Source organism: Sinocyclocheilus anshuiensis, unplaced genomic scaffold, assembly GCF_001515605.1.
Source record: "Sinocyclocheilus anshuiensis isolate Anshui unplaced genomic scaffold, SAMN03320099.WGS_v1.1 scaffold1023, whole genome shotgun sequence".
Classification (NCBI taxonomy): Eukaryota; Metazoa; Chordata; class Actinopteri; order Cypriniformes; family Cyprinidae; genus Sinocyclocheilus; species Sinocyclocheilus anshuiensis.
In genome coordinates this window covers 886,006-897,032 of record NW_015546084.1, presented here as the reverse complement: position 1 = coordinate 897,032, position 11,027 = coordinate 886,006, and the positions used below count along the sequence as shown (strand labels likewise).

Sequence of the window (11,027 nt, the reverse complement as noted above, 5' to 3'; positions counted from 1 at the left end):
GGTGCCTTTTTTTTTTTTTTTTTTTTAGACGGTCTTGCCAAGAAGTTTGGTCTGACCCCAGAGCAGTTTGGAGAGAACTTGCGAGACAGTTATCAGAGGCACGAAACCGAGCAGTTTCCTGCAGAGCCTTTGGAGCTGGCCAAGGACTATGTATGCAGGTAATGCATCATTGCAAACTTGAAATTGTTACTTGTTAAAATAACTTCTGTATGCATGTCTTTTACCCACTGCTTATTGGAAGATCATAACAGTTTTCATATTTATTCATAACTCAAATTTTTTCATAGCCAATTTAACACCCCGGAGGCTGTTCTGGAAGGCGCTCGCTACATGGTGGCCATGCAGATTGCCCGTGAACCTCTGGTTAGGCACGTGCTCAGACAGACCTTCCAGGAGAGGGCCAAGATTAACATCAAGCCAACTAAGAAGGGCAAGAAGGTTGGTACTTAGTGTTAATTTAGGAGTTACAGACATACCTTCTAGTATGTAGGAAGTGACCATTATGTATTATACAATTATTTTATTAACTTGTGTTTTTGTATATCTTCTACTTTCACTTAACCATATTCATCAAGGAAAGGGTATTATCAGAAAAGCAACCTTCCCACCCCAGCAGAGCTCTGTTGTGTTAGAGCTTTAGCTAGAATGTTCAGTTGATATTATGTAGGTGTGTGTTGTAGGCATAGTTTTTGCTGTGCTACAGTATTACCGTAGTAAACTTGTCCTCCCATTTAATCCCAGACTAAACTAATGTGCCAGTGGCTGCATTGTTTGCTCATTCATCAGTAATTCCACATCAGCTAATATCCGTTATGTTTCCTAGGATGTGGATGAAGCGCACTATGCCTATTCCTTCAAGTACCTGAAGAACAAGCCTGTGAAGGAGCTCAATGGAGATCAGTTCTTGAAGATGTGCCTTGCTGAGGAGGAAGGCCTGCTCACCATAGACATCTGCATTGACCTTGTGGGAGTCAAAGGGTATAGTTGTGTCCTGAAAATTTTAGCTTTAGATCAAAACCTGAATTGAGTTGTTAAGGATTGTATACAAGAGATACAGATCAGTTCTGTTTGCCTTATCTACAGGTACGGAGGAGATCAGACCTACTTTGATGAGATTAAGCAGTTCTACTACAGGGATGAGTTCAGTCACCAGGTGCAGGAATGGAACAAGCAGAGAACTCTTGCTATTGAACGTTCCTTGCAGCAGTTCCTGTATCCTCAGATGGCCAAGGAACTGAAAAACAAGCTTGTTGCTGAAGCCAAGGACAATATTATTAAGGTGCCACATGAATTGCATGTGTATTATATTCCATTTGCAAGTGCTTTCAGTACCAAACTGTGGTCTATAATAAGTTGATTTGAGTTTCTTGTGTTTTTGGTAGTCTTGTTGCAAGAAGCTGTATAATTGGTTGAAGGTGGCTCCTTATCGGCCTGATCAGCAGGTGGAGGAGGACGATGACCTCATGGATGAGTCACAAGGAAAGGGTATCCGTGTACTTGGGGTGGCATTTGCTTCCGGCAGGTACATTTTTGTTCTGAGGGAGCGAATATATTCTAAATGATTGTGAATAGGGATGCACAATAAAACCTAATATTATTGAATATTTAATTTTTATATTAGGTAATTTAATGCTGACTTAAAGTGAATCTCAATTTAATTCAATTTCTCCTGTATTGTAAAATGTATAACATTATTAGGGCAGCAACAACTAATCGATTATTATCGATTATGAAAATCATCAACAACGATTCTCATTATCGATTAGTTGGGTCTGCCCACAGTGCACATCCAACTTCAGCCGGTTGTGTCAAATTACAGGACTGAATTACGCATTTTTGTGGACAAAATGCATCTAAAAATAGTGGAGGAAACAGAATGAGATGCTGCGGGAGAGTTACGTGATCCAAGCTGACCAAAACATGAGAATTCTTTATTTTAAGCTTTAAGCATTTGCGTAATGGCTTGCCCTGTCAGACGCTTTGGCAGATGATGCGTGTGCGTCCTCAGCGCAAAAACTTTAAGTTTACGGTCATATCCTTATGTATAAATGTCACAAATTCACGCGAGCATTTCCATTTTTGCAAAAAGGTCCGTCCTGACAGTCTGTGTTAAGTTTTAAAGGGGTCATATGATGTGATTTCAAGTTTTCCTTTCTCTTTGGAGTGTTACAAGCTCTTGGTGCATAAAGAAGATCTGTAAAGTTGCAAATACTAAAGTCTCAAATCCAAAGAGATATTATTTATAAAAGTTAAGAGTCAATCACGCCTACCTAAAACGGCTCGTTCTAACACGCCCCCACATATCTACCAAATACACAAAATAATGATCTTTAAAATAGCATCATATGACCCCTTTAATCTTTACTGAATGAGTGGCGGACGCGTGCACGCGCATCAGACAGACGGAAAAGAGAGAAAATTAATAATCAGTGCAAAAACATTCATTGTGCTGAAATATCTGATTCAGTGCAGTCCTGTATCGTGATACGTATCGTATCGTGACTTTGCTGGTGATACACAGCCCTAATATACAATGCTCAAATTTATGAAAAAAAAATGTATGTAAGGTTTTTAACAAATTATGGTTTGTGCCACTGCTGCTCTAAACTAAAAGTACTGGCGATTACCAAAATCATTTTTTAGCTTTCTGTATTGGTTAGTCCTCCAATATGTGTAAGCTCGTTAGTAACAGTAGTAGGCTATTTCTAATGCTATAACATAATTATTGCTTTTATCTATGAAAGAAGGGCAGAGAGCTTTATAGTGGGGTTTTTTCAGATTAAGAGTTAATTTTTAAAAATCCGATCAATCGGAAAAAAAAATAATTGACCAACTAATCAATTATCAAAATAATCATTAGTTGCAGGCCTAAACATTATATATTATTGGCCATAACATCATAATTTTCAGCTTATCATACATTTGAATGGCATCTGTTAAATGTTTGCTTGTGTTTTTATAGAGATACACCAGTGTTCTGCTCCCTCCTTAATGGTGAAGGAGAGGTTGTGGACTTCCTCAGGCTTCCTTATTTCCTGAAGAGGAGAAATGCATGGAGAGAGGATGAAAGAGAGAAAAAGGTGAAGAAACAGAAGCCCTGCGGGACATTTACTATTCAGTTGTTTGTTAATTCCAGTTTCCATCAATATTGACACTTTTGAAACATTTGATTGTTGTATTTCCATAGCTTCAAGATATTGAAAACCTCAAGAAATTCCTCCTTAGTAAGAAGCCACATGTTGTTGCTGTTGCTGGGGAGAATCGGTGTGTTCAATATTTTGTTTTTGCGTTTAAATATTCCATATGCATGTTGGACCCCCACATGTTGATGCTTTTATTTGGATGTGTGTAGTGATGCTCATATGGTGATGGAGGACATCAAGCGCACCATCAGTGAGCTGGAGCAGGACTCCTCTCTGCCTGCTGTGGGAGTGGAGCTGGTGGACAATGAGCTGGCTATGCTTTATATGAACAGCAAGAAGTCTGAGGTCAGTGCAATGAGATAAAAACATACATTTTACCCATAAACCCTTGTTGAAGGCTATGTGCCTTTTCTAATATTTCTTTCGCATATTGCTCCTCTAGGCGGATTTCAGGGACTATCCACCTCTGCTTCGGCAGGCTGTGTCTGTGGCTCGCAAAATTCAGGACCCCCTAGTGGAGTTTGCTCAAGTCTGCAGCAGCGATGAGGACATCCTGTGTTTGAAACTGCATCCCCTGCAGGTACAAGCACATTCCTGCATCCCTTTTGCCGTTTACGTTTAAATACCTTTGATTTTTCTCCATGTATTTGTGTGAAATTCCACATTGCAATGTGTTATTTTAAAAAGTATTATTTATTATAGCCATTTATTTATTCCTATTTTGAATCATTTGTTTTTGTTTGTTTTAAATTTAGTTATTTTAGTGCTTCAGTAACTTGCCTTAAGTAATTTATGGAACCCAATTTTTAATTTTAGTTAACAGTATCAACACTGAGTCACTGACATCTCTCCACTTAGTATGTGGCTGCTAATTGAGTGACTGCTAATTTGTTTTAAACAGGCTTGAGATGAAGGTCACTTGTAAATAACTTCTTGTGTATTATGTTTTTAAACGTTCCTCAGGAGCATGTAGTGAAAGAGGAGTTGCTGGGCGCTCTTTACTGTGAGTTCATAAACCGGGTGAATGAGGTTGGTGTGGATGTGAACCGGGCCATTGCTCACCCTTACACCCAGAGCCTGGTCCAGTACATCTGTGGCCTCGGATCTAGAAAAGGCTCACACCTGCTCAAGGTGAGATCTTCTAAAAAAAATTAAAAAAAAATTCTCACATTTGATATTCATGCTGTTTTTCCACCTAAGTAAAGTCCCTCTGTTAGTCTAGCTAATGGGTTGAGTTTCTATGATGTTTAGCTCATCATCTGCACCTTTCCATGTTCCTCAGATTCTTAAACAGAACAACACTAGGTTAGAGAATCGAACCCAGTTGGTCACCATGTGCCATATGGGACCCAAAGTCTTCATTAACTGTGCTGGCTTCATCAAGATCGACACTGCCTCTCTTGGAGACAGGTAAGATGCTGTATGCAATGTTTGTGAATGGCCTGCAGTTCACTTTGAATTATGCTGCGTACAGCCAGAAGCTATAACAAAATAATGTGTTCTTTCATTCTGCAGCACTGACTCCTATATCGAGGTCTTGGATGGTTCTCGAGTGCACCCTGAAACGTACGAGTGGGCACGTAAAATGGCAGTGGATGCTCTAGAGTACGACGAGTCGGCAGAAGATGCCAACCCAGCCGGAGCGCTAGAGGAGATCCTTGAGAATCCAGAGAGGCTCAAGGACCTGGATCTGGATGCCTTCGCTGAGGAGCTGGAGAGACAGGTCAGCTTTGTCATAATGTTGCATAATTCACTTGCATAAATTTTGTTAGCAGAGGCATTTATCAAAAGCAGCAAATCAGGACACAAGCGGTACTTGACTTAACTAAACCGTTTTTCCTGTGAGCTTGTGTTATTTATTGTTTCTTTCTTTCAGGGTTATGGTAATAAGGGAATTACACTGTATGACATCCGAGCGGAGCTCAGCTGTAGATATAAAGATTTGAGAGCTCCGTACAGGCCTCCCAACACGGAGGAGGTCTTTAACCTGCTCACCAAGGAGACTCCTGAGACCTTCTTTATTGGTAAATAATACCTGATCGTTTTTAGATATTTTAAAAAGATCACAGAGTAATCTATAGTTATAAACCTACAGATACATATTTTCAAGTATTCTGTGATATTTGTGGTGCTCCCTCATTTGTTTCAGTCTTGATACTGTTGGTAATATTTTCCTATATCTCTGTGCACATATAGGCAAACTGATCACATGTGTGGTGACTGGCATTGCTCACAGACGGCCACAAGGTGAGAGTTATGACCAGGCCATCCGTAATGATGAGACGGGTCTCTGGCAGTGTCCATTTTGCCAGCAGGACAACTTCCCTGAGCTCAGTGAGGTGGGAATTAGTTCTGTTACCTTTTTATCTTAAGCACACAAGCAAATTGACTTATATCGCTGTTTTCTTAGGTGTGGAATCACTTTGACAGCGGCTCCTGCCCTGGTCAAGCCATCGGAGTGAGAACTAGGTTAGATAATGCTGTCACAGGCTTCATACCGACAAAGTTTCTTAGTGACAAGGTGGTGAAGCATCCTGAGGAGAGAGTCAAGGTGAGCAAATCTCATATTTCCTTTCTATACTCTATCTGGCGTTCATTTCTAAACAATATACACCCCAAATATGTAGCCTTACAAAAGATATGGAAATTTGAAAATGTTCTGTTTACAGACTGACTTTTGTCTGGTTCTCTGCTGTTAGGTTGGCATGACCGTGCACTGCCGCATCATGAAGATTGACATCGAGAAGTTCAACGTGGATCTCACTTGTAGAACATCTGACCTAAGTGACAAGAACAATGAATGGAAGCTTCCCAAAGATACCTACTATGATTTTGATGCTGAGACAGATGATGTGAAACAGGAAGAGGAGCAAAAGAAGAAACAGCAGAGAACCAGTCAGTATTGACCAAATCTTTTTTGAGAACATTAATTTTATCACCTTTTTCAAGTGACGTGACTTTTGTTTTCTGTCTTCAGCTTACATTAAGCGAGTAATCGCTCACCCGTCCTTCCACAACATCAACTTCAAACAAGCGGAGAAGATGATGGAATCCATGGACCAAGGTGATGTGGTGATTCGGCCCAGCAGTAAAGGGGAGAACCACCTGACAGTCACATGGAAGGTGGCTGATGGGATCTATCAGCATGTAGACGTCCGTGAGGAGGGTAAAGAGAATGCGTTTAGCCTTGGACATACTCTTTGGATCAACAATGAGGTGAGCTGTTGTTGTGTCACACAAACTATTGTTCAAAAGTTTTGGGCCTTTTTTTTTTTTTTTTTTTTTTAAGTGTTTTTGGCTGCATTTATTAAAAATGGCAGTATTGTGAAATATTGTTACAGGTATTTTAAATGACTTTTGTGTTAATATTTATTTTTAAATGTAACTGTGATGCAAAGCTGAATTTTCAGCATCATTACGCAAGTCTTCAGTGTCACATGATCCTTCAAAAATCATTCTAATATGCTGATTTGGTGCATTTTGTTATGAAAATTGTTATGCTGCATAATATTCGTATGGAAACCATGCATTTTTGAGATTCTTTGATTAATAGACAATTTAAAAGAACAGCATTTTTAAACTAGAAATCTAATAATAGTCGTGGTTGTCTACAGGAGTTTGAGGATCTGGATGAAATCACAGCCAGGTATGTCCAGCCCATGGCTGCATTTGCACGAGATCTGCTCAGCCACAAATACTTCCATGAGTGCAATGGAGGTGATAGGAAGGTGTGTTATATTTCTGAGGACATACACTTTTTCCTTTTCTCTTTATCTTGATTTCTACTTTTTGTTTTTGTTTTTTTATTATAGATGAAGTGGCCCCTATAAATTGTACAGTTGTGCATTTATCCTTTCTTGCCTTTGTACAGAAAATGGAGGAGCTTCTCGTAAGGACCAAAAAAGAGAAGCCGACATTCATCCCCTACTTCGTTTCAGCTTGTAGAGACCTGCCAGGCAAATTTCTGCTCGGTTACCAACCTAGAGGGAAGCCAAGGTAGCACTCATTACCTACCAAAGCAGGGCACAACTCCCATATATATCATGCATTTGTAAATGTTTGCCTTTTGTGTTTTGTTTTATAGGATCGAGTATGTAACCATCACTCCAGATGGCTTCAGGTATCGCTCTCAGATGTTCCCTACAGTCAATGGTCTTTTCCGCTGGTTCAAGGACCACTACCAGGATCCTGTGCCAGGTTAGTAGTCTCTATCTGCACTCCAGCTCTGGCCTAGCATTCTAATTTTTCCTTGTAATGTAATGTTTTTGTTGTTTCTCTAAAGGCATCACACCAACCAGCAGCAGAACGAGAACACCAGCGTCAGTGAACGCCACACCTGCCAACATCAACATTGCTGGTATGTCAGAAATGCTGATGTCTTCCCTGACAACAACAGGAATTGTATTTTTTTATGAAGTAATGTATTTTTAAAACCCAAATCTGTCCCCTCACTCTCAGACTTGACTCGAGCTGTCAACGCTCTCCCGCGAAACATGACATCCCAGATGTTCAGTGCCATAGCAGCGGTTACAGGCCAGGGCCAGAATCCCAACACGACACCGGCCCAGTGGGCCTCCAGTCAGTATGGTTACAGTGGTGGCAGCAGTGCAGGAGGTGGCGGCAGCAGCAGCGCTTATCATGTACGAAACCTGCACCTATGCACTCAGTCACCTATTTAACTCATTGAATCAAAACCAGGCCCGCTAATATTTCACATTCCTTCCTTTCCTGTTTTTTCAAGGTCTTCGCAACGCCCCAGCAGCCGATGGCCACGCCCATGATGACGCCCAGCTACTCTTACACCACACCTGGCCAGCAGCAAGCCATGACCACACCCCAGTATCCCAGCAGCACCCCACAATCCTCACACGGACACCATCAGCATTCGTCCTCCACACCATCGTCCTCGTCATCGAGAGTGCGGACACCACAGCCCAAGTGAGTGCTGCCTCTGCTTTATTGAAAATGCAAAACCATGTCACATGATGAATTTTCTGTGTGAAAATTCAATGCTATAAACATTTTAATTTGAATGAGTGGTTTTTGATGCATCTGTTCCTTCACAAATGTGACCCTGGACCACAAAACCAGTCATAAGTAGCACGGGTATATTTGTAGCAATAGCCAAAAATACATTGTACGGGTCAAAATGATCGATTTTTCTTTTATGCCAAAAATCATTACGATATTAGTTCATGCTGAATGAAAGCGCACATTTACTCTCTGACAGCAGATGGTGCTGAACAGCAGAAATGCAGCCGTTTCTCCGGAAACCTCATAAATAAAGCAGCTGCTGCTTATTAAAACATATTTAAATGGTTTAAATAGCCATTCAGATTTTTGTATTCACAGCGTTCATCACAGCGCCAAATACTTAGACTTAATAGGCTATTTATTTTCAAAAATGTTTTTACATTTTAATCTGGATTACAACATGCCCTAGATATTGTTTTGATTCTTTATTGTTTGGTCACACCAAAGTCCCTTTTAAAAATCTTCAGATACCCTGTAAGTTCTTTCTTTATTTTTTGTTGTATAATTTATATACTTTGTTGGCTATTTATATTATGCAATGATATATGCTATCCAGACCGGTGGTTTTTAATAGCACAATAACATCTGATTTAAAGTGAAAAACCCAAGGTGTGTGTGTGTGTGTGTGTGTGTGTAAACATGTAATTTACCACAGTGTAAAGTGCTGGGAAAGCTTGAAAAAGCACCTTGAAAGTGCTTGAATTTGAATTTGGAAAAGGTGTAAGAACCCAGCATAAACTGTCAATGAAAAATTCTTCTAAACATTCATTAATCTTAGGTAATTTCAATATTTAATAACACGTTGTTAAATTAAAAGTTGCAACTGTCATTTAATGAACTAACCATTGTATTTTTAAACGGATTAATAACTTCTGTAGCAAATGTAGCTATTGCTCATTATTAATGTTAATGCATTAACTAAGGTTAACTAATGAGATCTTATTGTAAAGTGTTACTTATTGGTCTTTATAAATCTTTTGCACTTTAGTCTCTGCGAAATTTTTTACTTTATACTTTTTTGTGTATTACTTTATTGTATGTAAATGTTCAGTTCTTTTTTGTTATAAGAAAATAGTTATTAAACCTGTAATACTTTGACAACACTTTTTGCAACTAAATTTCAATAGCGTATACCATGATAAAAGCATTAGCAGTTAATCGCAACATGAACATTTGATACTGTCATATGCCTAGTCACAAATGTTCATGTTTTTTTTTTCTTCTTTAGTCTTGTTTTTTTGTGTGGTTTCTATTATTATGACTTGTGGTACATAATCCATTACGGACCAAAGTACTAAAACTCCATCTGTGTTCCCTGCAGGACAAGTTCCCACACCACCGTGGATTGGGGTAAGATGGCTGAACAGTGGCTGCAGGAGAAAGAAGCCGAGCGGCGGAAGCAAAAGACGCCCCGCATGACGCCCCGACCTTCACCCAGCCCCATGATCGAGAGCACGCCCATGTCCATTGGCGGAGACGCCACTCCCCTCTTGGACGAGATGGACCGATAGGAGTAGGGAAGGGGGTGTTCAGACATCTCGTATAAAACCCAATCCATCCACATCCCATCTCTCACCCTCCGTCTTTTGCTCTTTTGCTGCTAGAAGCATTTCTTTGAGTCATTCAGAGCTACTGATACAAAGACAAACATCTGAAATGTGGTGACGACAAACAGATTTAGGAAATGGACCTACAATAAACGTTTGTCACGAGGGTTTTCGTTTTCTTTTTCTTTTTTTTTAGTATGTGCATAATGCACCCCCTTTTTCATTTCAGTTTTTTAACTAAATTTAAAAGGAAAGGCTTAAAGTGTAAGACGTTGCATGATTTGTGCCCATGGGAGCTGGTATTCAATCAACGTAAGATCATTAGTTCAGACCCACTCAAAGAGCTTTTCTTTTTGTATCTGGCTTAAACATTTAAATAAAACCCTGTTTCAGTATGAACCAGAGCACTGTAATGTTTCGAAATCTGTGTTCTGTTGAGCTGTTACGCAAAGAATTAAGCACTGGGAAGCTTTGTTAATCTATTTAGCAACTCATTTATCAGCTAAAAATGAAGTATGTGACTTTAAAAGCGATCCTGTAAATGTTTTTTGTGATCATTACAGTGATCAGAATATGCATTTTAAATTCAAAACCTTGAAGAATGATGTTTTTAAGATCATCTTTGAGTTCTCAGAGTTCAGAATCAGATAATCACTTTTCATAATGTGCTTATACAAGTAAACTGAACTATTGTGCTAAAAGATACTGAGACCTCTGATCATTTTTTTGCTTTTTCAGTTTGGGGGCTGTTTGTGTTTGTGAATGTATCTTTGCTGGGCCAGGCTTCAAGGTGTTTGTACACATGCTGTTTTTAACAGTGTCTTTCCTTCATGTACAATCCCGTGTATCGCTATAGACCGAAATTGTTACATTTAAGCAAGGTGAACTTTATGAACAGGCTCATTATACTGTGACAATATTTTCACAGCAAACATAGTTGTGATCCCCCCACAACCAGTATAGTGAATCTTTCAAGTTCTGTGGAAGTGTTAATGTCCTGATCATGTGTTCTTTTGGCATTGAGGCTAAACTATGCCTTTAGGTCAGGATGGGAAGTGAGCTCAGTGTCTAAAGCATTCTGTTCCGTGTATTTCACTGCTGACATCCATTTCTTTCCTTCGATAAAGTTGTCCAAATGAAACCTTTCTGATTCGTGTTTTTATTTGTTTTAAACATCTGTTTCTTAACAGTCTATACTGATTTCAGTTAGTAAAGAATGGTGTTTGTGTTCAAGCTTCAGACCTTAGGTAATTAATTTCAGACTGATTGTAAGATATGACTAAATAATATGAATGCCTTTGCT

At 39.4% G+C, this 11,027-nt stretch overlaps 1 protein-coding gene across 2 annotated transcripts in view; it reads left to right on the top strand.

The window, feature by feature from the left end:
- Nucleotides 1-10,865, top strand: part of supt6h (SPT6 homolog, histone chaperone and transcription elongation factor) — a 15,567-nt gene extending 4,702 nt beyond the window's left edge. For both annotated transcript variants that reach the window (XM_016501533.1, XM_016501532.1), the window contains exons 14-37: nucleotides 29-158; nucleotides 288-438; nucleotides 824-978; nucleotides 1,084-1,279; nucleotides 1,383-1,522; nucleotides 2,963-3,080; nucleotides 3,188-3,264; nucleotides 3,353-3,488; nucleotides 3,586-3,723; nucleotides 4,107-4,274; nucleotides 4,426-4,553; nucleotides 4,659-4,866; nucleotides 5,020-5,167; nucleotides 5,340-5,482; nucleotides 5,554-5,694; nucleotides 5,843-6,038; nucleotides 6,121-6,359; nucleotides 6,758-6,871; nucleotides 7,015-7,139; nucleotides 7,228-7,340; nucleotides 7,426-7,500; nucleotides 7,602-7,783; nucleotides 7,885-8,081; nucleotides 9,499-10,865. In XM_016501533.1, the coding sequence (XP_016357019.1) occupies nucleotides 29-158; nucleotides 288-438; nucleotides 824-978; nucleotides 1,084-1,279; nucleotides 1,383-1,522; nucleotides 2,963-3,080; nucleotides 3,188-3,264; nucleotides 3,353-3,488; nucleotides 3,586-3,723; nucleotides 4,107-4,274; nucleotides 4,426-4,553; nucleotides 4,659-4,866; nucleotides 5,020-5,167; nucleotides 5,340-5,482; nucleotides 5,554-5,694; nucleotides 5,843-6,038; nucleotides 6,121-6,359; nucleotides 6,758-6,871; nucleotides 7,015-7,139; nucleotides 7,228-7,340; nucleotides 7,426-7,500; nucleotides 7,602-7,783; nucleotides 7,885-8,081; nucleotides 9,499-9,688 (3,608 nt within the window). In that variant the 3' untranslated portion in view covers nucleotides 9,689-10,865. The remainder of the gene's footprint in view (nucleotides 1-28; nucleotides 159-287; nucleotides 439-823; nucleotides 979-1,083; nucleotides 1,280-1,382; nucleotides 1,523-2,962; nucleotides 3,081-3,187; nucleotides 3,265-3,352; nucleotides 3,489-3,585; nucleotides 3,724-4,106; nucleotides 4,275-4,425; nucleotides 4,554-4,658; nucleotides 4,867-5,019; nucleotides 5,168-5,339; nucleotides 5,483-5,553; nucleotides 5,695-5,842; nucleotides 6,039-6,120; nucleotides 6,360-6,757; nucleotides 6,872-7,014; nucleotides 7,140-7,227; nucleotides 7,341-7,425; nucleotides 7,501-7,601; nucleotides 7,784-7,884; nucleotides 8,082-9,498) is intronic.
- Nucleotides 10,866-11,027: the final 162 nt, after the last annotated feature.